The sequence below is a fragment of the Lissotriton vulgaris genome, unplaced genomic scaffold (genome assembly GCF_964263255.1).
Source record: "Lissotriton vulgaris unplaced genomic scaffold, aLisVul1.2 SCAFFOLD_1175, whole genome shotgun sequence".
In the NCBI taxonomy this organism is placed as follows: Eukaryota; Metazoa; Chordata; class Amphibia; order Caudata; family Salamandridae; genus Lissotriton; species Lissotriton vulgaris.
In genome coordinates, this window is record NW_028252647.1 from 531,564 (window position 1) to 559,153 (window position 27,590).

At 48.9% G+C, this 27,590-nt stretch overlaps 1 protein-coding gene across 1 annotated transcript in view; it reads left to right on the forward strand.

Annotated features, from left to right (window-relative positions):
• MTDH (metadherin) overlaps nucleotides 1-27,590 on the forward strand; it is a 426,299-nt gene that overhangs the window by 256,832 nt on the left and 141,877 nt on the right. The window contains exon 8 of the mRNA XM_086951123.1: nucleotides 15,654-15,778. Within this exon, the coding sequence (XP_086807249.1) occupies nucleotides 15,654-15,778 (125 nt within the window). The remainder of the gene's footprint in view (nucleotides 1-15,653; nucleotides 15,779-27,590) is intronic.

The following is a 27,590-nucleotide window of genomic DNA, read 5'->3' on the forward strand; positions in this document are numbered from 1 at the left end:
TTTATGGAGGGTCTTAAAAAGGTGATTCCTCCCAGACACCCACCTTCCCCAGTGTGAGAAGTTGGCCTGATATGTAGTGCTCACTATTCTAGTGATCACTGTGTATCATTCCAAACGACCCTTATTGATGTTTGGTTGTAAGTCAACCTGTTAGACCAGCTATCCTAGTAGCATGGACAAGAGCAGTCTTTAGGCTAAACTCTAGAGGGCGTGTTAAGCCAGCTGTTATATCATCACATATACCCCTTGAACACCAAGTGAAAGGACACCACACTAGTTGTTATGAAAATAAAAGTATATTTATTTAGAACACAACAACCCTGGACTCTTTATGAGGACAGGGCGCTAAGCACAATACAAAGCTGAAAGTCGCACAATTTACGCAAATGCCCGAGGGGCACGGAAAACCATATACTACAAAAGTGGAATGCGAAATGCTAGCAGGTAAGTAACTAGTCTCAAAGGCTTTAGGATCGCTAGGACTACACTACTGAACCTTCAGGTTAGGAGCAGGAGGCCTAGGGAGATCGGGTGCAGAGTGTGCACTCTCACGCGGGATGCGGGACAAAGTCTATGGATGCTAGATTTCGTAAAGTTAGTGTTATCGGACGAATCCGACTAGGTAGAGCTGAAACGAAAAAGGATCTGGACACTTAGATAGTTAAGCTATGCTGGAGCACCGAAATGCTCAGGTTACCTAGCCCAGGGGCTGCGGCTGCATAGGGCTGAAAAGACGTCGGGAATCCTCGTTGCAGTCTATGGAGCCTGAAAGAAGAAGTTGCTGGCAGGCGACCAGTGATGAAGTTCGAATTGATCCAAGCCTGGATCGGTGATGGAGGATACCTGTAAGCAGAGGGGACCAAGTTCTGAATCACTAGCCAGTGATTAGATGGGCACCAGGATGGCACCGGACGAAGTCACCTCGACCAGGTGAGTGGGCGACGCTGGGCTCTGCAGTCTCTCGGACCAGGAGGCGTTGTCGGCGACCAGGATGGAGGTGCGAGCTGTCCCACGATGGTATCTGCTGTTGACGTCGCTGGACCCAGGATTGGGGCAACAACTCTTGGCAAATGCAAGCCCACGCGGTGGACTCAAAATGGTGTCTGGAGTGGACCAGGAGGGTCCGGAGTGCTCCTCTGTTGGAGGGGAGCAAGGGCCAGTCGGGAGCAACCAGACCAGCGATGAAAGTGTCGTCGTTAGTCGTCGAGAGGGCTACAAGCCAGCAGGCAAGTGGCCGGGCAACGCGGTGAGCAGCAAAGAGCAGAAGGGCCCCACGCAGATCTCGTGGATGCTGGGGGGCTGGACTTCGGTGCTGGAGCTGCTCAGGGTTAGGGCTTCTCAAACCCCAAAGCACTCACTCGAGGATCCCTCGACGTTCGTGCTGGATAAGCGTTGTGCAGTTCTGAAGATGGCCGGTCCCTCAGGGTCTCGTCACACCCACGGATCTCAGCTGAGCTGATGATGTAGGTAGAGGTCAGAGGTGCCAGGGAAGCCGGGTCTCGTCGTGCTGGTCGGTCGGATTCCTGAGGAAGGACGTGCAGCAAACCGCAGTGTTCTTAGTTGGTGCCCGCAGATGCAGGGTGACTACTCCTTAATCACAAGGGAGAAATCTTGAGAAGAAGTCTTGAGTTCCTTTCGTAGAAAGTAGTTTCAGGATTCAAAGATGATCTAATTTGGAAGGGTCCCCGCTCCCACCTTTTATACTAAAGAAAGGGGCTGGTACGGGACTAGGTCCTGCCCATGGGTGGGACCAGGAAGGGGGGTGGTTACACCCCTCTCCCATGCCGGACTTTCCCCAGCTCAGGGGCTGGTGTGCCCCTGGAACTGGTTCAAACTGGCAGATGCATAGTGAGCACCGGGGTGCCACTTGCAGTCACCTTCCTATTCAGCCCTGCCTACCTAGGATACACAAAACCCTGTCTGGGTCGGTGCTAGCACCGCCCCTGACAGGAAACCCTTTGTGCAAGCTCTCCTCGCTGGAAGGACTCCCAGCAGCAGGAGGTCAGACTTGTGTCTGTGGTGGCAGCATCCATTTTGTGATGCTGAGGCTCGAGTTAACTTTAACCGGGGTTCAGTTACATACATATCGTGTCCCTCTAGAAGGGTGGAATGCTAACCCCGTCGCCAGAATTGGCAAGGGGTTAGTATTCCAATTCGTATGACACCTTACTCGACATGTTTTGATAAAGCGATACCAAAGATAGCAAATAACCGCGAGGATTATAATGCACTTAAGAGTATATGGTAAGCGTTATCATAGAACAGCTATTAGGACTTGGTTCCGCAAGCTGCAGACGGGCTCAGCTCATGCCAGAGCACCATCTCACATAATTCCAAGCACTCTGCCTTCAGGATTGTTAAGGCCTGCCAAAGGAGTGACTGATGGGAATACATGTGTCAGTTTTAGGGTTAGATATAGGTATACTATATCTAAAGCAAAGGGTGATTACACCACCTTGCCCCAGCTGTCGTGCAGCCAGTTGTGTCAGATTTAGATGGCCAGCCGGGGGTGGCATAATACATGCTGCAGCCCCTGGTAGGCCCTGGGTACACCTATGCCCTGAGTTAGAGTCTGATAAGGTGGCCCAGTACCAATTGGTAAATGTACCTAAGGTACACGTGTCAATTTAGTGAGAGAACAGCAAGGCTGTGGGTCTGATTAGCAGGCCCACAGCCAGAGAAGTCGTAAACCAGTAAAGCAAAAAGCAAAATTCTGGGGTGATCATAGGATTGCAGACCCTACTCTCCTACACCCAGTCTGGAATCTAATGTAGTACTTACCAGACTTCTGGGACCTCCTTTCGAACCTCTACACTAATTCGAACTGCAATTTCTAACGTGGAAGGTGGCATTCTTGATTGCCGTTACCTCACTCAGGCGAGTTAGCGAGTTACAAGCACTAACAATTCAAGGACCCTTCATGCAAGTACATGCTAACAGGGTAGTTCTTAGAACAAACCCTAAGTTTATGCCAAATGTCATATCCAATTTCCATATTAATCAATCAATAGAACTGCCAGTGTTCTTCCAAAATCCACAGTCAGTAGCTGTAAGAGCCCTACACACACTGGATGCAAAGAGAGCTCTGCTTTATTATGCGGACAGAACGAAATCATTTAGGAAACAAAGCAATTATTTGTTGCTTTTTCACCACAACATAAAGGAAATCCAATATCAAAGTCAGGAATAGCCAGATGGATTGTTAAAAGCATTCAAATATGTTCTCAAAAGGCTAAACGCACTTTAACTGTCCCCCCCAAGAGCGCACACTACGCGAAAAATGGGGGCATCCATGGCTTTCCTAGGTAATATTCCTCTTAAAGACATATGTAGAGCAGCCACATGGACTACCATACACACTTTCACAAAACACTACTGTATAGACGTGCAAGCAAAGCAGCAAACTGCTGTAGGCCAGGCTGTCCTCAAAACTCTTTCAAACTGCTGCAGCTGGCACAGGTAACCACCGCTAGAGGAGATACTGCTATACAGTGTAGGCACAGATATGAATTCAGCAGCCCACATGCCTCGAACGGAATATGCTACTTACCAGTATGCATCTGTTCTTTGCATGTAGGGCTGCTGACATTCATATCACCCGCCCTCCTCCCCGTGCCTGTCGCAGCTATAGCATTATCTTTTGCATGGCCATCCATTACTTTACTATCTCCATCTCTGCCACAATGGCGAAAAACAATCTGAGGATGGAGAGGATGCCCATGCGCACTGTAGTCCAGGGGAGGAGTCACCTATCTCGTGATACTTCAAAGACTCTTCCAGGACAACAAAGTGCAATCATCCGGACCCAACACTAGACGGCGATCTATGCACAGATATGAATGTCAGCAGCCCTACATCCCAAGAACAGATGCATACTGGTAGGTAGCATATTCCTTTCCCACACTACCAACATGACAGGAGGCCTCAAATAGAGGCAGGAAAAATATAAAAACCTTTTGATGGCTAAATAGCCTAGAGCCATGAGTTTTCTTTTTTTTTATGGACATTAAAAAAATTTAAATCCAGTATTTGTAAAGCGCACGTAGGCATCCCGGCGCTGGGGGCCGTCGGGAAGATTAAGCGAGCTATTGACCAGAGTCACATGGTGCTGGGCAGACCCTGCCGCCGGTGCCAGGGATCAAACCGTGAGCCCCAGCGTCTTGCGTCAGTCGCCCTGGCCGCTGCTCCACACCTCTTTCCTACATCATATTCTCACCCCCAAGAAATGCTCAAGTGAAGATTTAGTCTCTGCAGTGCGCCATCGGTCCTCGCCTGTTGAGGTTGCACATGAGCCTCCGGATTATCTGCATAATCTTAATAACCCATGGTGTATACTGTACAGGATTAAAATGATTCACAGGCAGGCAATTGGGATTGTCGGACTCCTTTTGGCTGCTCACAGCAAGGAATCAATGTTAACCCTTAAATCCATTAAATGATCGATCATCAGATAAATTAGGCATTTAAAGGCCAAATAAAAAAGATCGAATTGTTATGTGGCACTGTAATGAATTTCAACTCCTGTCTGTTATTAAAGAGACAACCCTCAGCAGTGGAAGAACTATCAGACACATGCATCAATGTAGGCTTTTGGATCCCTTAATTGTGATTATTAAGGCATCGCGATTAAGGAATAGCAAAAGCCTATTCATGGTGGAATCGCTATAAAATTAGAAATTCCCAAACATTCCTTAATTGCGAGTCGCATTTAAGGAATGCCTTCCCATTCACTTATGAGCCTACAAGCCCATAGGAATGAATGGGAGATTGCATGTGCAATTTGCGAGTACCAATAAGAACTCTCAAATTGCGCATTGCAATTTCAAAGGTGCAAGGGTGTCAAACGGACACCTTGTTGCACCCCTGAAATTGATCTGTGCACGCATGTTGCTCACAAACGTGCCCCAAGGGCATGGGTATGTGTAACCTACAACTTTGAAAAATGCACTTTAGTGCATTTTTCAAAGATTTAGCAAATTACCATCAAGTACAAATTGATGGTAATTTGCGCCCCTATTAGCAAAATCGCAATTTGCGATTCCATCATTCATTGCATTTAAGGAACCACAATTTGCAATAACTTAAATGCAATCGCAATTTAAGAAATCTCAATTTGCAATTTCTTGAATTGCGAGAGGCTGACCGGTTGATGCATTGCAGAAGCCCTTTTTGCGGGCGCAAACTGCCAATTTTTGCGAATCTCACTGTTTGCGCTCGCAAAAATAGTTGATGCATGTGCACGATAGAGTATGGCATGTGACATTTGCAAGAAGAACACAAGTAGTGGTTGACCAGGCCAATTTGAAGGCATGCTAGACGTTCATCCCATTCTGAAGGTTCTTCTGGGCTCAGCTAACTGCCAAAAGGCACCTAGCGGCTAGCCTAGTTGCTGTTCATGGCTGCACATGGCTGCACTTACAGTTTCTGGCCAGAATTTTAGTCGTCACCATTGTATACTTTTGTGGGGATTGTGTTTGATCAAGGTGTAGATGATACCATCGTACTCCTCTAAGAGGCATGGGGATCTCATTGCAATGGATTGCAATTTGATTAGCATATTCCTTGGTCATGAAAGGCTGTGAAGGCCTTATGGCTTACTCTGCCAAAGCAAAGGCTGCAATTAGAGCCTTAGTTTGCGGTGCCCTTGATTCAGACCTCTTCTAGGCAGCCACATTGGCACCTGACCATACTTTAACCAGGCACTACTGTAGCAATTCACAGGTCTGAAATGAATGTCATTTTGTCTGCTTGGTCATGCAGAACGTCTTGGTGTAAAGTTCACTCCTCAGACCAAGTTCTTTCACATCTTTTCAGCAAGTGAGTAATCTGCACTTAGAAATAGCCATCATAAGAAGGATTTTCTTATCTTTGGTGATGCTCTCTCTAGAGAATATATCTGACTGCGTTTTCCTCATGGCTACCCTTCTCTGCATTCTGTGGAGTGGAGCAGTAATTATTAAGGTTCTAATATGGATTTGCATACTGTCAATGTGTCTTGATCCGTGGCTTGCTTTCTGCAACAACAAGAGTGGAAAAAAAGTGAATAAACGGTTGTCCGTATACAGGGAAACCTACATGCAGCATTGTCGCCATGTCTGGAGATAGGAAACTTATGATGGAGTTCAATAGTACTACCTGCCTTCCTTCCTCCAAGAGCTATTGCAACAGCTTTCAGATCCAGTCTGCACCCGAGGAGTTGCACAATGTGAGGAGTCTGGCTGGTTCAGGATATCCATCACAAATTAATCTTAACTAATGCAAGTAACTTATTCATGTAACGTTCCCCGAACCCACCATCTACCTTGAACGTAGATGCGATATTGATGTGTGATGCAGCATTCCGATAGATACTTCTGCCTGTGGATTCCTCACCTTTGAATACCCCCTGCGCCAGCATTCCGCAGGAAATTCTTTCCTAGCTCTCCCACGTCGACTAGGATGTCATAATAGGTAGGCTCCGCTCGCGACACCGCATGACGTCATCTGAGCCATAAAAGGACCGACCTCGTCGGCGTGCTGACGTCCGTTCCCTTTTTTCTGCACCGTTGACGCTTAACGGTTTTTATAGGGGCTCGAAGAAAATTTTGCATCACTTGTTGGTTTCTGATGGCTACTTCCAGGAAGACCAGATTTAAACCCTGCAGAGAGAGTTGCGGGCATATGTTAATCACGGACCCGCAAGATGATTGCCTCTGGTGCTTATCTTCGGATCATGATGTCGAAGAATGCCGTAGCTGCAGGAAAATTAATCCCAAGGCTATTAAGGAGCATAAAGCTAAGCTGTTCATGGCCAAAGCCAAAAAGGAGAAGAGGGGCCGAAAGAGGGCGAAGACTTCATCTTCCCATACTTCGAAGTCAAAGAAACATAAGAAGTCTAAAAGAAGACACAGCTCTTGGCACCGTTCTTCGAAGGCCAGGGCTTTGAGGTAAATGACTCCGGCTGAGCGGCCTAGATGAAAGGACTTTGTTTCTCCATCTTTTTCTCCTCTGGTGACACCGGCTTCGAAAGGCACTTCGCTGCATGAAGACTCACCGGCTCCAGCGATGTCTCCGGCTCCTAGGGAATCTTCTCCAGGTCACGTGGCTTCACCTGTACGGGCGCCGTCCCCGGCTCCGCAGCCTCGGATTCGACCTCGTGGTTTCTCTTCAGGAAGGTACGGATCCATATCTTGCTTTTCCTGCTCCTGGGTCAGATTCTTCGCATTTTCTTAATGCGATGTTTGGCATGTTTCCCAGGGCCTCTGCTCCATCCGGTGCGCCTTCTGGCCCTGTGGGTCCGTTTGGCCTTTAACCTGGGTGTTCCTCAATTCTATCCTCAAGCACCCTTTATGCCATTCTTGCAGTTGACACCGGCTTGGCATTTCCCGGCGCCGAGGTCCTCCACTCCGGCTCCTCGGACTCCTTCGGCTGCTGAGTCGGCACCGCCTCGAGTGCGATCGATGTCGAGGCTCGAAGCTGAGGCTCCTCCATCGACGTAGTTAATGTCTTCACCGGCGCCGCGTGTGGCACCGCCAATGCAGATTTCTAAACACTCTAGGAGCTTGGTGCAGAGGCTCCTTGAAGAGGAGGAATATGCACAGAATCAGGAGGAAGGAGAGATTGTTGATTCTATGGATGGATGGATGGCATTATACACCTCCATCCCTCACAATCTGGGTCTAACAGCGATTGAGAATGCACTACTTAACAGCGATAAAGAGGAAAATCTGAAATTATTATTGATGGAACTAATGCACTTTACGCTGTTTCACAGCTACTTTCAATGGGAAAAATCAATTTTATGCTCCATGTTCAGGTACATCCATGGGAAATTGTGTGGTCCCATCTTACGCCAATATTTTCATGCACCAATTTGAAACCGAACATATACTAACCAAGTATATAACCAGTGGCAAGACAACCTCATCCTATATAAACGGTATATCGATGATATTTTCAACTTATGGAAGGGATCAACCGTTGAGTTAAACAGCCATTCAAAATCTCAACAATGTCAATGACATCCAACATCAGTGACACACAGCTATCTTTCCTGGATTTCCTGGTCACCCACAACCAGGGCACATTACAAACCAGCGTATACCAGAAACCAACCAACAAATAACCTCCTTCATTTTCACAGTTTCCATCCTCTATCATTCTAAAAACACCTACCGTTTTCCCAACTACTTCAAATCAAGCGCATCGCCTCCTCTCAAGAAACCTATGAAGAACAGAAAATCACTACCGTTCAAAAATTCTAAGACAGAGGAAACATGCTGAAACCACGTTGCATCAGGCCAATGACCGAGCACAGGAAATACAGAGATCAACTACTACGACCATCTCACGCAAAGGACGAACAGAGAGCTGTATTCGTATCCAAATACTCCACTAGAAGTCAATACATCAAAAAAGCAATTCTAAAACATTGGCCATTATTAACATCAGAGGAAGACTTCAATGGCATATTTGCATTAAACCCAAGATTTACCTATGAAAGGACCAAAAACATCAAGGAACTATTAAACTTCGGAATTAATGCTCCCGCAAAAGAACTCAGAGGAACGCTACCGTGCCACAACTGTGGGAACTGCAATAATATCATTAAAGACAATGAAATTACACACCCACTGCATGGAACCAAAATCAAACCTAATACAAATGGAACTTGTGACAGCACCAATTTGGTGTATATGTTAAAATGCCCGTGTGGCCTCATATATGTGGGAAAAACAGCAAGAAAAAAAAACACGAATAGTTGAACACAAAAGTAACATTCGGTTAAAATCAATGAAATCCACAGTGGCCACCCATTTTAATGAACAAAATCATAACCCCAGCCAACTACGATTTTGCATTCTTGAAATGGTACCAATATTACCTGGAAGAGACAATGCTCAGTACCTACTCAGAAGAGAACTTTATTGGATACACTGGTTGTCATCGGTACAACCTAAAGGACTGAACGAACGCTTGGAATTTAGTTGTCACTTGTAAATGAACTTTCAAGCCAGTAGTCAATGTATCATTGAGAAATTCCTATCTATTTAATGGTGTACACTACCACGTCTTTTGTCACAATGGTGTTCTCTTCCCAGTCATTTGCCTTCACCATTCTCATCTTTCTTTTCTTTTTGGTATTTTCGCACACAGTCTGTTCCAAAAGGTGATTCTACACCTCATTCTTTTGACTGATAACGTTTTTTCGCCCGAAAACAATGCGCTCACCGTAGGAACTGTCCTTTGACCTCTTCTCCAGCTATCGGAAAAGATTATGCATCTCTCCGGTCACGTGACAGTGTACCGATCCAATTAGAATCTACCACACATGCCGGAGTAACTCATCACAGCGACGGCTGGTTCTCACCCTGCGATCACATTCTCCAGCGGAGAGGATTAAATGCCACATCTTTATGAACACGCGGTAAGCAACTAAGCCGTTTACACGTGCTAATACACCAGATCTGGTCATTTACTTTATATCAGTCTTATCCCGTTTTTCCTTCACTTTTTATAGACGCCTTCACGACTTTAAGATGGCATTGACCGTATCCTAACGCCTCAGCAACAGGTTAGATCCAAGGGACTCAGTTGGTTTACCCCACACGTATACGCATGAGTCACACGTTTTTGGTAATCGCAGCGTATCCCGTTCAAACACATTTAGGTGTATGTCGTCCTATTGCACTCTTTTATTGAATTGGTCACCTTCACTTACCTTCAATTTTCTTCTATCTTGTTTGTTTCTCGTCCGAGATTCATTTGCCAACTAAAATCCAGCCCCATACTCGTTCTTTGCATGATAAAACCGATAAAACATAACTTTGTGCATGATGTTAAATTGCAATTATAAGCACTTGTACTTGTACATATTAAATGTGTGCCTCACTTGGTTGCTTTCAGAATTAAGTCCCCTGACGAAAGGCGAACGCCCGAAATGCATTGGGCTGACCAGAGTGAATACATTATGAATGATTAATGTGGAACATAACAAACATTGAAAAGTATTGAAAAAGAATAAAAAGACCAGTGACAAATCTATCAAGAAATTTGTATTAAAGCAATTAAAAGAACCTGTTTTCCTGAGTGCATGGAAGGGACGCTGCTCCCGAGGGAAACCGCGCTAACCACGTAATTCTCCAACCCTCAGCATAGGGGGATTTACTTCCATACACCACCCAACTTATAAATTGATCTCACCTTTACCTAACTCGTGTGCGATTACCACACCCCGTTTCCGGGGCTCATGAATACTGCCACAGGATTAATCTGAGGCGTCATGCCTGGTTGCGCCTGACTTCGCTAAAACCGGAGGCCCAGCAGAGAGTCACCAACCTGCCGTTCTCTGGTGCTACGCTCTTTGGAAAGCATGCGGACGAGGAGATGGCTGAAACCCTGACGGCCTTCGGGTTGGAAAAGCCAAAAGAACAGAAGGCGGCCTTCCGTCCCTTCCAGAGACGTTTCAGTGCCCAGGGAAGAGGGCAAGGTAGTCCAGCTGGGCAGCAGCAGCAACAGCAGCAGCAGTACCAGCGGCGCCCATTGCAGAGGCGCCAGAGGGATAGAGGTGGCCAGCAGTCCTCCTCAAAGCCTAAAGGCCCAGCCCGGTCTAGGCCCTGAGGTGCTACTTCCCCCTCATCCGTGACCCGCTCCGGTGGGGGGGAAGCATACAAAATCACTTGGCAGAGTAGAGAAAAATTACTCAGGACACGTGGGTGCAAAATATTGTTTGCAATGGATACAGTTTTCGTTTGCAATGGATACAGTTTTCGTTTCGTCAGCCCGCCTCCAGCGATACCACCGGTTTGCTGGCAGTTCTAACTGCGTGTACTCCAAGTGGAGGCCGATACCCTGTTAAGGAAAAGAGCGATAGAAGATGTCCCTCTGACTCAAAGGGGAAGGGTCTTTACTCACAGTTCTTTCTGGTACGCAAGAAGGACAAGCCCGAGTTCAGACCCATTCTGGATTTGCGACAACCAAACAAATGGATTCGCAGAGAAAAGTTTTGCATGCTGTCTTTGCACCAGATTTATCCTCAGCTGCAGTGGGGAGACTGGCTTTGCGCAATAGATCTGCAAGATGCGTACTTCCATGTACCCATTGCACGAAACACCGGAAGTTCCTGCGGTTCCTTGTCGGCACCAATCACTATCAATACACCGTGCTACCGTTTGGACTGAAGTCTGCTCCCAGGACTTTCTCAAAGTGCATGGCTGTGGTGGCAGCGCATCTGAGAAAAGAACAAGGTGTTTGTCTATCCGTAACCAGACGACTTCCAGGAAGCGCAATTGCACTTCAACAGGACGGCCGTTCTGCTGAACCAACTGGGGTTGCGCATAAACATGTCCAAATCTGTTCCGACTTCTGTCCAGTGCCTACAGTACTTGGGAGCCTCCATCAATAGTCAAGCGTGTTTCATTCGTAGGAGAGACGCTGATCGATCCTTCGGCAGGCTCAGGCTCTCATGGCTGTTCCATCTACGACAGTGAGGACGGTGTCTTCTCTACTGGGGTCGATGGCCTCTTGCATCTTCCTCACGCCACATGCACGGCTACACATGAGGCCGCTGTAGGAATGTCTAGAGGACCAGTCGGACCAGAAGCAGGGGAGCTGGGACGACTGATCAGGCTGTCCCTTCACACCCTACAGTCCCTGAAATGGTGGTGTTCAGCGGAGAATCTCCTCAAGGGGGGTTCCATTCCACAAGGACATTCAGAGTCAGACTATCGGCACGGATGCTTCTCTCCTCGGCAGGGGAGCGCATTCAGACCAGCTATAGAGTTAGGGAACGTGGTCCCCAGCGGAATCCACGTACCACATCAATTTCCTGGAACTCAGAGCGGTTCACTTGGCACTGAGGCCTTTCGTCTGTCCTTCCAGAATCAACTCCTTGCTTGTGCAGACGGACAATACGACCACAATGTATTACCTCAACAAGCAGGGGGGCTCGATCGCGCACCCTGTCACTGAAACCGCAGGTGATCTGGCACTGGCTGCTAGCCAGAGGACTGACAATAATGGCCACCCATCTGCCAGGTGTGCAGAATGCTCAGGCGGACGCACTCAGCAGGCTTGTGCAAGAAAACCACGAGTGGGTTCTGAACGACCAGGTACTAGAAGACCTCTTCGAGAGGTGGGGCACTCCAGACGTAGATCTGTTCGCCACCGCCGAAAACAGAAAATGCAGAGACTTCGCCTCCAGGTATTACCAACCGGGGACTCTGGGGAATGCGCTATGGATCAGCTGGTCGAACAGCTTTCTGTACGCTTTTCCACCCATTCCCCTGATTCCGGTGGTGTTCTTCAAACTGTCTAAGTCCAGAGCGCGGATGATCCTCATTGCTCCGGAGTGGCCCCGACAGTGGTGGTTCACTGATCTGCTCCACGGATCTCTTCAGCCTCACCTACGACTGCTGTCGGACAGACCTTCTCACGAAGTTCAGGGGGCAGATGGTGCACCCCAACCTCTCATCGTTGAGTTTGGCGGCATGGCTCCTGAGAGAGTGCAATATGGACACCTGAACTTGCCTGAGGATTGCATGAACATTCTCAAGGAGGCTAAGCGGCCTTCCACCAGAACGTCCTATGCCTACAAGTGGAAGAGGTTCTGCATCTGGTGTACTTCCAAGAATTATGATCAGACGACATGCAAGTAAGATGTTGTCCTTCCATATCTCCTGAATTTGGCTCAGTCTGGCCTTAATTTTCAATATATTAAGGTTCACCTCGCAGCGTTAACTGCGTACAGGAAATGTCCTTCACAGACTTCCTTCTTCCAGGTCCCTGTGATTAAGGATTTTTTGGTAGGATTGAAGAAAGTGTTTCTTCCTGTTCGGAGTCCATCGCCTTCCTGGGAGTTGAATGGGGTGCTGTCCAGATTGATGAAGGAACGTTTTGAACCCATTCATAAGGCTTCCCCGCAGCTCTTATCGTGGAAGGCAGCTTTCCTTGTGGCCATTACATCGGCCCGAAGGGTGAGTGAGATTCAGGCATTGTGTTGCCAAGAACCTTATACTGTTTTTCATGCTGCTAAGGTTTTGATGCGTACTCACCCTAAGTTCCTTCCTATGGTGATCTCTGATTTCATGTTAATCAGACTATAACTTTACCTACGTTTTTCCAGAATCCTTCCACTCCAGTGGAAAGGTCTCTTCATTCCCTGGATGTGAGAAGGGTATTGAAATTCTATCTGGATAAGACCGAGGATATTCGTAGGTCGGACCAACTGTTTGTCAACTATGGGTCGGTCAGGACTGGTCTTGCTACCTCTAAACAGTCCATCTCTAGGTGGATTGTGTCCTGTATCCCGTTATGTTACCAGAAGGCCAATAAGACCTTAGGGGGTAAGCATAAGGCTCATTCCACCAGGGGAAAAGCGGCTACAATGGCTTTACTACGTAATGTTCTCATTGCAGAGATCTGCAGGGCTGCCACGTGGAAGTCGGTCCATACATTTGCTAAGCATTACTGTCTGGACTCTGATGCCAGAGCAGATGCTCAGGTTGGGCAGGCTTCGTTAAGAAATTTGTTTGAACAGTAGTGGTGTTATCTTTTTCTCCACCGCCGGTTTGTTGTTGGGATGGGCTTGCCATTCTATTCACTAGATTATGACTATACACAGAGATCCCTACTACAGAAGGAGTATTTTCTTACCTGTAACTCCAGTTCTGTAGTAGGGGTTTCTGTTATCATAAGCGTCCACCCTCCTCCCCGGTGGAGAAAATGGTACTGTAATGTATGCTACAGGCCTTGTTTTATACACCTTCAAAAAGAACTGAAAGTAAAAGGAGTTTGCTGTGCATCATGGGATACCGAGGGTTTCTGGAGAGTTCCTTAAAGGCACGGTATCTTTTTCCAGACGTATAATGGCAACCTATGGGGGCTTGTTTGTCCATCCCTTCCTCTCTATCATTCCAAGGATTTTGTGAAGGGGAAGTTTCTCTATTGGTGAAACTTAACAGACTGTGTTAAATGTGATATTGGGGGAAAATCCTTTGCATTTCTAGTTGAAGTACTGGACAGTGTGGCCTTGCAGGTATAGGCTGCATTATTGTCTTTAAATTTTTCTTAAGTGTCTATGCAGGATTGCGCGGAAGACCGCTTAAGAGATTATTTTTGATTGCTCCGGGGTCCACGCACATGGGCGGGACTATTCACTAGATTATGACTATAACAGAGATACCCCTACTACAGAACTTGAGTTACAGGTAAGAAACTACTCCTTCCCTACTTAGGTATTTGCAAATGTTTGTCATGTGCTGTCCTGACCAGTTTAATTACACCTACAAATGATGAGTGTATTTGGTTATGTTGGTCCATAGCTGAAGATGTTACGGAGGAGACTCAAGATAGTCTACAAGGCATTCCTTTGTGGTTTTTCAATGGGATTCGAATTGGATTCCTACCTTTTTGATCTGGACACAGTTTGAGTCTTCATAGTTGTAACCTCTGCATGTTAATCCTCAAAACTGTATTTATGATTTCTGTGACTCCTGCTAGAAGGGGCCATGAGCTGCAGGCCCTTGGCTATCGCCCTCTCTTCTTTCTGGACGAGATGGTTTTGCAAACGCAGGGCTGCATTCTTTACAACTTTCCAACATTCTGCTGTCCACGTCGTCCTACAAAAGAGAAGGAATGAGTGCATTATTTTGATCCCAGGCAGGCAGTTAACTACTACCTGGACTGCACCAAGGATTTGCGATTGGATGACCAGCTCTTTGTAGGATACTCTTGAGCTAAGAAAGGTAACTGGGTACAAAAGAGAACTCTAGCTCTGTGAATAATTTTCGACATCAGGACCTGCTACCCCTTAGCCACGAAAGAGCTTCATGAAGGGATCAGAGTCCATTCCACCAGGACTAAATCAACAGCTTACACATTTGCTAACAGAGCCTTTGCCAGGCCCATCTTGCATGATTTCCTCATTTAACCATGCATCATCCCTCCTCCTGGGCAGGGTAATTGCTGTGAAATCTGTTCTGCAGGTAAGGAGTCTGCAAGTGGATAGTGTTCACCAGAAAGATAGTTGCCACAGGTAACTAACTTTTTTACCTATATCCCTCTTGTGCTGCCCCCAACAAAAAAAGAATACCCCGCCCTAGTGTGCTGCTTTCCACCCCTCCTATCTTGTCTGTAAAAACAGTGCAATATTGATATTTCTGCTAGGTTATGGCTGAAGAGCAGATTTCTGGGGTTGTTTTTGCTTTATCTCCTGCATTTCATGTATTGCAGGAAAAGCACAAGCTTTGGCCCACACAGGCTGGGGAAAGCCATCTGCTGCATTCTCAGCTGGTCTCAAAGGTAGAAGGTGTACTTAGCATGCACTAAACTTGAAAGACCGGAACTCTGAGCTGCTTCAGATGACCAAATGGCTGAAACTTGTGTGAAAGTAGATTAGTCCTTGATAAGAGTTCTTCCGTGACATTCTGACACTACCATATGCTTTTTAAATCCTATTCAGAGTTTCCAGAGTTAAAAGTATTTAAAAAATAAACCAATACTTTATAGACCAACATTGGCAAAGCCAAATCTCTGCATTCACATTAGATAGGTGCAACCTACTGACTTGTAGTGCTTTGCGTTTATTGGTCTCGTAAAGCTACTTTCCTGTTTTTCCAGGTTTTGTTCAAAGCTAGACTCATTGCACAATAATTTAACTTTGACTTTTTTTATAGATGGGCTTAACTGTGCAGAGACTACCTCTGATTGGAAGGCACCAGCAGAGGAATGGGGGAACTTTGCTGAAGAAGAAACTACATCTCTTCCACTTACTGAAGAGCCTATAACTGATGTTCCGAAGGTCAGTAACCTTATTAGTAATGCAAATTCTGATTTTAAAGTGTGTATTGATTAAAACATGGTAACAGTGAATCCCCCATCGTCAGAAAATGCTCTAGAACAATTTACAACTTTTCACAGCAATAGAGTAATAAGAACATATCCTTCTTTTTTGCCAAGAGTTGTCAGATTTTCACATAAATCAAACCATTTTATTTCCAGTATTTTTCACTAACCTGTCTTCACCAGCAGAAAGGACCCTTCCTTCCTTAGATATTCAAAGTTTCTATTTAGACCAAATCAAAAAAAATTGCTAAACAAAATAGTTGTTCATAAATTATGGAAACTGTGGATAATTGGCTGTATTACTCTGTTACCAATTGGTTAACAAGCCACTTCCAGTTAAACCTATAGTTCATTGTGCGGGTAGTAAGGCTGTTGCTTGAATAAAAATGTGTCCCAATAACAAATTTGTAAAGCAGCAACAAGGAAATCTGTTTATTCTTTTAGATTAAGATTCAAGAGCTGACACTTTGCTAGATCAGGCAACTTTAAAGAATCTGTTTAATTAAAGTGATTCTTACTTGCCACACATCTGGTTAGAGTAAATCTTAAATCCTACGATGCAGAAGGAAAAGTTACTTACTTGACTTCCTAGTTCTGCATTGGAGGTAGCTTCACTGAAGTCGTAAAAATAAACCTCCCTGGTTGTGAATATATTTGCTATGTTTTTGTTTTTAATCCATTACCGCCATTCAAAATAAACTGAGGATGTGAAGCAAACTGCCAGTACAGTGCATGCCAGGAACCTTTACTTGCCCGTAACACCCCTAAATCTAATATTTAGGGCACCCCTGAACTTTCCCTCCTCGGACAAGTATGAACCAAGAAAAAAAGAAGGACCAAAGAAACCGTGCCAAAGCTAAGAGGACACCACCCCCTGACTTGGCCCCAGCCCTACCAGACTGTCCCCACCTTAAACCTGCAGAAGCGATATCCCGGTGTGTCCTGCAGCCAGCAGCCTCAAGAACCTGAAGGACCTGCCCTGCCTTCCACCCCAAAGACTTTGTCTTCCATGAACACCGAATTTGTTCACCCACAGCCTTTGGCTCCGGCCAAATCCACAAGTCTGCACCCGATGCTCCTCACCAAGTTGGAGTGACCCAACACCATGAGGTCTACCCAACGATCCTGACCTAAGCTCTTGTGATCTCTGACCTGCCTCGACCCTCTTAGACGCCTGCAGTATTTCTGTAGGATCCCCCCAACTGCGACCAGAGCTGGTATGAAAACCCGACACCTAAAGACACCCCTGCACCCGATGTCCCATGGCCTTGGGTGGCACAACAGACTGTGTCCCAGCATCCCCAGGCATTCCAACTTACCTCTCCAGCTGGTGGTCACCTCCAGAGAATCTCTGTCCCCGTGCCTGCAGTCTTTGTCAAAGCCAAAGAATCCCCATTGAAACCCAACAGGCCACCCAACCCCAAAACAGCACCATGCACCCACCCACCCCTGCACCGCTGCAGGTGTACTTTGGGTGCCAACTCGGTCCCCTTTGCTCTGAGCCTAACACCAGGGACCTTGCTCTGACAGCCCTGTTGCCTCCTCGTGAGCAGCGACCAACCGGAGGCCCTTTATCCCTCATTGAACAAAATTGGGCCTCAGCACTCTGCACCTGGCCGCCCTAATGGCGCTGAGGGTGCTTTGAGAGTGCATCCTTGACCCTGGGGGAACCTTTGTTCTAACCACAAACTCGACCCCAAAGAAAGAGTATTTCTTACCTGTTAACCGATTACTTCATTTCTCTTCATAGGAATACATTGACTGTTTTCCCTTGAAAATTGTTTCAAATCTGGAGTTGATTTGTATGAAAACCTGAAAATCGACAACTATACAAACCAGATTTTACTTACCTTTTCTCTAGGAAATGTCCCAGTGTGATATCTAGGCACATCAAACAGTAGAAAAAGTAATCTAAAAAGTAACTGAAAAGTAATCTGAAATTTAATTTTGACATTTTGACTTACCTGTATTTTAATCAACTGCATTTGAACCTGCATGTTGTGAAACACTGCGTACAATTTTGCAAAGCATTTATTTCACTTACCTGTGCCAGGCTTGTATTTATTCTATAAATAGAATAACTTAATATTTTTATACACACAAAATTGGTCTCTTTGAGTGACATCATTTGCTGATTGTGTGTGTACAACAAATGCTTAACACTACCCTCTTATAAAACCTTACTGCTTGCCCACACTACCACAAATGGAGTGTAAGGTGCTACCTACCTTTACCTCTGCCTACCTTTGGAGTTCCACTGGACTGTGCAGACTGTACCTCATTTTGGTATAGTATATAGAGAACCAGCTTCCTGCATTGGTCGGGTATACAACCTTGCTTTTGTTGAAGAAACTTGGATACCACCTGATCACACGACAAAACTCTTAAATTGCCTTTAGAATTCTAATTTTTTTTAATTGACAAATTTTTTGCAAATTACTAAAAGTCTTGTTAGAGCCTTGCTTAAGCCCCTTTAGAATTTTCGAAAAATAAAAATTCACTTTAGTTAGGGGTAAGATGCTTAGAAGTTTTTTTTAATTTTTTTTTAACAATGTCTCCTAACAAGAACCGAGCTGTTAGTGAAGCATAGAGAATCATGTTACGGAGCTCGACCTCACCCCTTATCTCCACTTTGAATTTAGGGAGTTAAAGTCTCTAAGCAAGCTTATAAATATAATCATGGGGTCCCATCCCTCCAACGCAAGCTCCAGGAGCTGTTGGCAGGGTATGCCAAGGACCATCCTTCTGAGAATAGTAAAGATCTCTCGGATGAAAAAAGTGATGGCGCCTGAAAGAATGTCCCAACCTTCCAAGAGATAAGGTAATAAGACTGGGAAACCAGCTTCTGTACAGCAAAAGGATCAGCTTACCAGGTTGAACTCTTAGGCCCAGGGGGACCCTCTAGGGAAGAGTTGTGTCTTGGACAGCAGGACTGTCCAACTCTTGAAAGCCTGAGATAGCCAGCTGCTGCACAGGAAAAGGACTACGTCAGTGGTACCCACAGAATCTATTGGGAGGTGGGACTACTGTACACCGAGGCCAGAGACCACAACCCTGGAGCCACTAGGAGAGTGGTAATGCCTCACAAGTACATTAAGATCCTACTAACTTTAGCTCATGACATTCCCCCTAGCTGGACACCTGGGCCACACCAAAACCTGGGACAGGCTAGTTAGCCACTTTTACTGGCCACAGATATCTCAGAAGTTAAAGGAGTTTGTCAGACGCCTGTGTCACTAGTCAAGCCAGTTGCAAAACAGGTGGACACCCAAAGGCCCCCTTGATTCATCTACCAGTGGTTTGGGTCCACTTGAATCTCTTGCAGCATCGGGAAACAAATGTATACTAGTTGTAGTGGATCATGCCACTAGGTATCTGAGGCAATTCCCCTTAGGACTACTACAGCTCCTGCAGTAGCCAAGGCCTTCATTGGTGTCTTCACCAGGGTAGGGTGTCCTAAGGAAGTGATTTCAGACAGAGGGTCAAACTTCATGTCGGCTTACCTGAAACACATGTGGAAAGTGTGGAGTGCAGTACTAGTTCACTACACCCGATCACTAACAAACCAATGGTCTTGTTGAGAGATTTAACAAGACCTTAAAAGGCATTATTATTGGGCTCCCTGAAAAGCTCGAAAGGAGATTGAATGTCCTCTTACCATGCTTGCTTTTCGCCTACAGAGAGGTGCCTCAGAAGGAAGAGGGTTTTCCCCCCCTTTGAACTTCTGTTTGGCCATCCTGTTAGGGGGCCACTCTGTATTGTAAACGATATCTGAATGAAACAGTTTAGTGTTAGATTCCTTACCTTAGAATATCCCCAGGCGTCAGACTGGATCCCGAAAGATTTGCGTAGCAGTACCCCTCCGCGTCAGTAGGAGTCATCTGCGGCTCCGCGTCCGTCGTTGGATGCTGCCCTCGCGGGCTGAAGTCAGTTCTTTTTCCCGCGCCAGCAAGCGCAGATCCGGAAAAAGCAGTACTCCTTAGTCACTTTTTGACTAACTTTTTCGATCTGTTTGATCCTGTTTCGAGTGTTAAGACTATCGGTGCCGGTAGGGATACCCTACAAGCCCTGTGCCGATTGCAACCGACTGTCGGTTACCGACCCCCATCGCCGGTGCCTATATTGCCTTGGGGCTGACCATGATAAGTCGTGCCCCGACTGCCAGACCTTGACGTCGAAGGCTAGGCGGGAGCGGACCCGTAAGCGCCTCGAGCTCCGGCAGTCGGCCCCGCGCCGTTCACGTCCAGGTCGAAGAACCGGTCGCGGGGCCAGTGTCATCGAAGCTCGGCGAGTCAACATCATTCGTCGGGCTCCAAATCCTCAGGTAAGAGGCACAATAAGTCGAAGAGACGACATCACTCTTCCCACTACCCCAGACGCTCGCGCGATGCGGCCGGGGGATCGGGCGACACCGCCCACGCGGCTCCGCCGCAGGCGCCGCTGCCAGCTCCATACCCGCTGGTCCCTGTGCTGAACACGACGCTGGAGGAGATGGATGCTTTCCTCATGGCCATGAGGTCGCTCTAACCTCCGTCTGGTCCTGCTGTGGTGCCTTCGGGCCCCGTGGCCCCGACTGGGAGCCCAAGCGGGGCCGTGTGCTTCGGCCTCTGTGCTGTCAACGACTTCGGTCCCGACGCCGCAGGGCCCCACCGGATCCGGCTCTGGATCCGTCTAGCCGCTGGTCGACATTACGACCCCTCCGCTGGCGCCGACTCCCAGGGTGTTGCCCCCGACGCCGTCCACGGACAACGTCTTCCTCGGTCCAGATCCGGCGCCGGACCGACGTCGCTCGACGCCAAGAGAAGAGCAATTCTTCTATGATCCGGCCCCATCCTTAGATCCTGATTATCAGGAGTTGGGAGGCGAGGGGGATTGGGAGGGGTCTGAGGACCCTCTGGCACAAGAGTGCCAGTCTTATCAGGACTGGACAGTGGATCTAGACAAGGCTAGTGGTTTGGACACTTTGCCCGACACTGGCTTTGTCTCCCCTCCTACCGTGGCTACGGAGGAGGGGGGCTGCTTAGTGTGGTGCTGACTAGTGCGGCCAGGGCCTTGGCTCTCGAACTCCCCGTCGCGGCCGTGAGGACTAACCTCCTCACAAAGGTCCTTAAACCTCAGGCAAGCTCTTCGGAGCCTCTACTGCCGTTTAATGAGGCCCTTACTGACGTTCTGTTGGGCACTCGGTCCAGGCCCTAGCTTCCTGTCCACCCCCCCCCTCCGAGAGCCTGGTTATCCAGGCCTCTAATTCCGAGACCGCATTCCAGACTGCTCCACCTGATTGGGAATCCAAAAGGTATGAGCAGTTCAGTAAGAAGCTGTTCTCCTCACTCAGTTTGGGGTTGCGGTCAGTCAACACCGCATGCCTTTCGGGCCGTTATACCTACTCTCTGTGGGACACGGTCGCGGAAGTGCTGCCAGGTTGCCCGGAGGAGGCCCGGGTCGAACTCGCTCAAGCCCTTGCGGAAGGACGAGATGCAGCACTGTATTCTATCCAATGTGGGCTGGATACCACGGGCTCGCTGGGCAGGGTGATTTCCACGACGGTGGAGGTTCGCCGAAACGCTTGGCTGAGGTCCGCCAACTTTTCGGCTGATGTCCAGAATTCCCTCATGGGCATACCGTTTGATGGCCGTCGCCTCTTTGGTGACAAGGCAGACAGTGCGCTTGAGCGTTTCAAGGACTCCAGGGCTCGGGCCAGCGCCAGCAGACTTCTGCCTTTCACTCCTTTCGTGGCCAAGGAAGGGGCGCCCCCTCACATCCTGCCAGCCACGGGCCACAGAAAACATCCAGCGCGGCGGCGGGCGTGGTAACAGCCGTGGTGGTGCCAAGGGACAGCGGCGAGGCAAGTCCACATCCACCCCCGCAGCATCCGCCTCAAAGCCTTCCTAGTCCGAGCTTTCAGGCCCATTCGACACCAGTAGGGGGGTAGGGTTCGCCATCACCTCCTCCACTGGCGCTCCATCACATTGGACAGGTGGGTGCTGTAAATCGTCCGAAGGGGCTACTCCCGCCCCTTCGAGACGACCCCTCCAGCCATGGCAACGCAGTACCACCACGTGTAGGGGATCACTTGCAACTTCTGCAAGAGGAAGTTATGTCCCTATTGCCCATGGGGGCCATTGGGCGCGTTCCTGGGCCAGAAGTAGGGTGTGGTTGTTACTCCCACTACTTTCTGGTTTCCAAGAAGGGCAAAGGGGGCCTACGCCTTATCTTGGACTTGCGGAACGTCAAGGGCTTCCTCCGGAAGGAGAAGTTCAAGATGCTGACTTTGGCTCAGGTCTTAGCTGCCATAGACCCAAAGACTGGATGGTAGCATTATACTTGCAGGACGCATATTTTCACATCCCCGTCCTGCTGGCCCACCGGCGTTACATGCGGTTCACGGTAGGTTGCAAGCACTTTGTTTACCGTGCTCCCCTTTGGCCTTACTAGCGCTCCTAGTTCACAAAAGTAATGGCGGTGGTCGCAGCCAATCTGCGCAGATATGGGGTGCCAGTATTCCCCTATCTTGACGACTGGTTGTTGAAGGCGGGCTCGCCCCAGACAGTCGTCAGCCAACTCCAGACTACGGCCGACCTCTTGCACCTGCTAGGGATCTCCATCAATGTGCCTAAGTCACACCAGTGTCCCTCTCAGAAGCTCCTCTTCATCGGAGCGGTTCTGGACTCGGCGCAGTTTCGGGTTTATCCTCCCGAACAGCGCGTTCGGGATAGTCAGGCTCTGATTCTGATCTTTCAGCCTTTATCCTGGGTCAATTATCGGGTTGACGCTGCGGCTTCTGGGGCCGATGGCTTCCTGCATCCTTCATCACACCAGGTGGCGGATGCGGGCTCTGCAGTGGTACCTGATGTTTCAGTGGGCCCAGCATCAGGGTAACCTGTCCGACCACGTCCGGATCTCGGAGGGCACTGCGAGGCAGTTGCGGTGGTGGCTTTCGGACCGTGATTGGGTCAACGCCAGATCCCACTCCCTACCCCAACCGGAGCACGTAGTAGTGACGGACGTGTCCCTCCTGGGCTTGGGGGGCCACATGGGAGAGGGGGAGATCAGAGGCCTCTGGTCTCCGGTGGAGTCCCGGCTCCATATCAACCTTCTGGAGCTGTGGGCGATCCGACTTGCACTGAAGGCATTCCTTCCTTCTGTCCAGGGAAGTGTAGTGCAGGTGTTCACGGACAACACCACCGCCATGTGGTACGGCAACAAACAAGGCGGGGTGGGGTCGTGGACCCTGTGTCAGGAGGCTCTGCACCTCTGGCAATTGCTGGAACACCAGGGCGTCTCCCTGGTGGTTCAACACCTGGCAGGTTCCCAGAACGCTAGGGCGGACGAGCTCAGCCGCCGGTGCATGATGGATCATGAATGGCGTCTGAACTCTGACGTGGCGTAAGGTCTCTTTCAGCGATGGGGAGAGCCTTGGTTATATCTATTCGCCACCGAAGAGATCGCGCAATGTCATCAGTTCTGCGCGTTGGAATTTCCAAGGCGGCACTCGCTCGGAGACGCTTTTCGTCGTGGGTGGAGCTGTGGTCTATTGGACGCCTTTCCACCTATACCACTTCTGCCCAGAGTGCTGAAGAAGATCAGGCGCGACCGGGCCCAAGTCATCCTTTTGGCTCCAGACTGGGCACGAAGATACTGGTATCCCGAGCTACTCAGCATGTCAGTCGATCCCCTGATTCGTCTGCCTCTTCAGGAGGACCTTCTGTTAGAGCAGCAGGGGACGGTCCTCCACTCAAACCTGTCCAGTCTCCACCTCCATGCGTGGAGATTGAGCGGCGACAGTTGAGGCCATTTGACTTTCCTCCTGAGGTCTGTGATGTGATTCTGGCAGCCAGGCGTCCCTCCACAAAATCGGTATATGCCTGCAGGTGGCACAAATATGTGGCATGGTGCACAGCAAAGGCTGTGGATCCCCTTTCTGCCCCCTTTTCAAAGGTTCTCCTCTTTCTTCTTTCTCTTGCCCAGCAGTGCTCTGCTCTGGGCACTCTACCATTTCAGCCTTTTTAAGCCTACCTGATCAGCCTTCCCTTTTCAAGTCCCCTGTTGTAAATAGATTCTTGAAGGGCATCACTCACATGTTCCTTTTGTGATGCCTCAGTGGGACTTGAACCTTGTTCTTACTTATTTGATGTGCGCTCCTTTCGAGCCACTTCACAATTTCCCTCTTCGTCTTCTCACTCTTCAGACTGCCTTCCTGGTTGCCATCACCTCTGCCAGGAGAGTGAGTGAGTGAGCTCCAGGCTCTTTCTTCCAAACCTCCTTTCCTTTCTGTCCCTCTGGACAAAGTTGTCTTGAACGTGTCTTTCCTGCCCAAGGTAGTCGCAGCCTTCCACATTGGGCAGTCCATCACCTTGCCTAGCTTCTTTCCACCTCCGCATTCCTCGAAAGAGGAAGAGAGGCTCCACCGTCTGGACCCAAAATGTGCGCTCTCATTCTATCTGGACCGCACTCGCCAGTTCCGGGTGGGCTCTAAGTTGTTAGTTACGTGGGCGCTAAGAAGGGACGAGCGGTGCACAAACGGACCATCTCTCGGTTGGTTGTGTTGTGCATCAAGGTATGCTACTCTTTGGCTAAAAAGGAGCCTCCTGTTGGGCTGAGGACCCATTCCACTCGGGCCACGGCGGCTACTACTGCCCTGGGTCGGGGAGCCCCCTTGCAGGACATCTGTCAGGCTGCTACTTGGGCCTCGCTGCACACGTTCGCTAGACGCTACTGCCTGGACAGCCAAGTCCGGAGAGATGGCTTTTTCGGCCGTTCTATTCTCCAGGACTTTCTGGTGTAATTATTGGTTCACAGACCCACCACCGGGGTTGGTATTTCTGGGGTATCTATTCTAAGGTGAGGAATCTAACACTAACCTGTTTCTTTCAGGTGCACAAGTTACTTGCCTTCGGTAACGATATATCTGTAAGAAACAGTAGTTGGTGTGAAATGCCTTTTAGCTTTTTTATGACGAGGCTGACATCACCATGCTGATGGTGACTGATGAGGATCAGGAGTCGGAGAGTAAACCTCTCCCTGACCTCCTTTCTTACAGACCCAAAGATGGGTCAGTAGATGAAGTGGTCTATTTGGACACCCTCTCTTCCCAACAGCAGGTTGATTGCAAACAAGTCTTGCAGAAGTATGCTGAGCTCTTTTCCTTAATACCTCGTCAGACAAACTGTGTACCCATGATGTGGATCCTGGGGACGGTGTACCTGTCAAGAACAAAATCTATCAACAGTCTGATCAATTTCAGAAGAGCATCAGAGCTGAAGTCCGCAAGATGCTGGAGCTAGGGGTAATTGAACCCTCTGAGAGCCCCTGGGCCAGCCAAGTGCGTTCGAGGCATGTGGGCTGCTGAATTCATATCTGGGCATAGATCGCCGCCTAGTGTTGGGTCCGGATGATCGCACATTGTTGTCCTGGAAGAGTCTTCGAAGTATCACGAGATAGGTGGCTCCTCCCCTGGACTACAGTGCGCATGGGCATCGACTCCATCCTCAGATTGTTCTTTTCCGCCATTGGGTTCGGATGCATATTGGTTCCCTCAAGTCGGAATCGATATAAAAGTTTCTTAAGGCCAAAAGGCCTTAAGTTTTTTCGTCGGTATTGTCTTGCGATCGGTGCCCAGTTCTGTTCCAGCTCAGCTCCCGAGCCGGATATCCAGAAGAGCCGCGTGCTTCTCGACGCTGAAGGCCCGGTCGACGCCAGAGGCCTTATCGACGACCCATCCTGGAACGAAGCCCGTTCAAAAGATGTCCCATGTGCAACTCCAAATATCCCCACATCGATATCCACCCGGTGTGCAACAAGTGTCTGTCGCCGGATCATGATGGAGCCAGTTGCATGGCTTGTTCCCGTTTTCGATCCAAGAAGACGCTTCTGCATCGGCGCGCTGCGCGCAAGGAAGCCCAGCAGACTGCACCGGAGCCAGTGGACATCTTCGATGCCGGGGATGATGGAGCGGAGAGAGAGGTTCGAGAGAACCTGTCGGATCACGCGTCGGAGGACGACTCCAGCTACAACGCTGATGTTGAGATGCTCGATGCTGAAGACGTCGACGAGGTAGGAGACGACGATGGGGCCTTTGGGGCCATGGAAGATAGCTCGAGCGAGGAGCTATGCCCACAAACTGACACTAGGGCCGAAATGCTTCATAAGGCTCAGGTAGAGGGATCGCCACTAGGCCTTACCCAAGATCTTCCAATAAGTTCAACGGCCCCGCCTTAGGGCTCGGCTTCGGACATGTCTGAGGAGCCGCAAACAGCGAAATCGAAACCGAAAGTGAAAGCTTCGGTATCGACGCAACAAAAAGCGCTTGTGACTACATCGAAACCGAAAGTGCGTATTGCTCTGGTCGGCTCGAAGTCCTCTGACCTGTTGGCACCGACGAAGCAGAAGAGCGTTATCGACCGAAGAAACCGCTGAAGGGCGTCGAGGCGAAGTCTACCACGCCGAAGGCAATGGTCAAGGCAGTCTACCCGAACAAGTTGGCGCCGAAGACAGTAGACACCGACAAAGGACTGGGTGATCAGAAGGTTCTCGAACCTCCACGTCGGTCGGACAAGGCCAAGAGCGGTGTGACCCCAGAGTCCACGCCTGGTGGTGCCTCGAAGGATTCCGTCGAGTCAACGCAGCCGTCCGCCTCCTTCTCGAAGCAGGTGGCAGACTCCCTGAAGCGCATCAAGGACAAGGCTTCGGCGGTCGGGCCTAAGGATCCTCCACCTCTGAAGCCTGCTGATAAACCTCAAAAGACGTCGGCGCCTATCCACTTCACGCTACCACCGAAAGTGGTGCCGAAGGCTTTCGTCCCTAAAATGGCCTTCGACGTGCCCAGGAAGGTGTCCACGGTGCCGAAGCCAACAACTGTGGTCCCAGCCGCAAAGCATCGACAAACCTCGTTGGAAGAGCAACAGGAACAGTTTATCGATGCCGAGACAGGCAGACTTTCTATTTATAAACAAAAGATCGCCCCGGAACAGCCAATGGAGTCCTATAAAATACCACTAAAAAAGAAGGATTCTACTTCAACACCTGTTTTTGTAGAACCTGTATCTCCACGTGGCCATGATGTCTCACCCACTTATTCAGATGTGGACACTGGGGAAGGTGATAATGACGAATACAGCTATCCTGTGGACACTGATCCAGATGATACAAATGAACCCTGGGCAGAAGCTGCTGACCCAGGTTATCCACACACTGCCCCAGACACTCATGTGTATGCTGTGAAGACGTCGCCTACCGAGGATTCGGCAGCGTTTAATGCCCTCTTTGAAAGGGCAGCCAAGAATCATGACGTCCAGCTCCATGCTGACCCCATTGAAGTAGACTTTCTTTTCGACACCTTTTCCACCTCAGAGAGGACTGTCAAGACTCTGCCTATGTTGAAGGGTGTCTTGAAGCATGCTGGGGAAATATTTAAGGAGCCTACAAGAGCCAGGGTGATAAACCCCAGGATTGAAAAAAGTACAAACCGGCGCCTGGAGACCCTACTTACATTAAGGGACAGTTGCCGTTTGACTCTCTTGTTGTTTCCAACGCCCGGAAGAGGGCTAATTCACAAACAACGGGTGATGCTCCTCCCCCAGATAAGGAATCTAAGGTGTTCGAGGCATCAGTGAAAAGGGTGGCAGCTCAAGCGGCCAATATCTGGTGCATTTCAAACACTCAGGCACTCTTAGCCAGGTATGACAGGGCCCATTACGACACACTTGAGACCCTGTTACAGCACCTACCAGATGAATATAAGGAGGCAGCTGAGATGCTCATCCAGGGAGAGA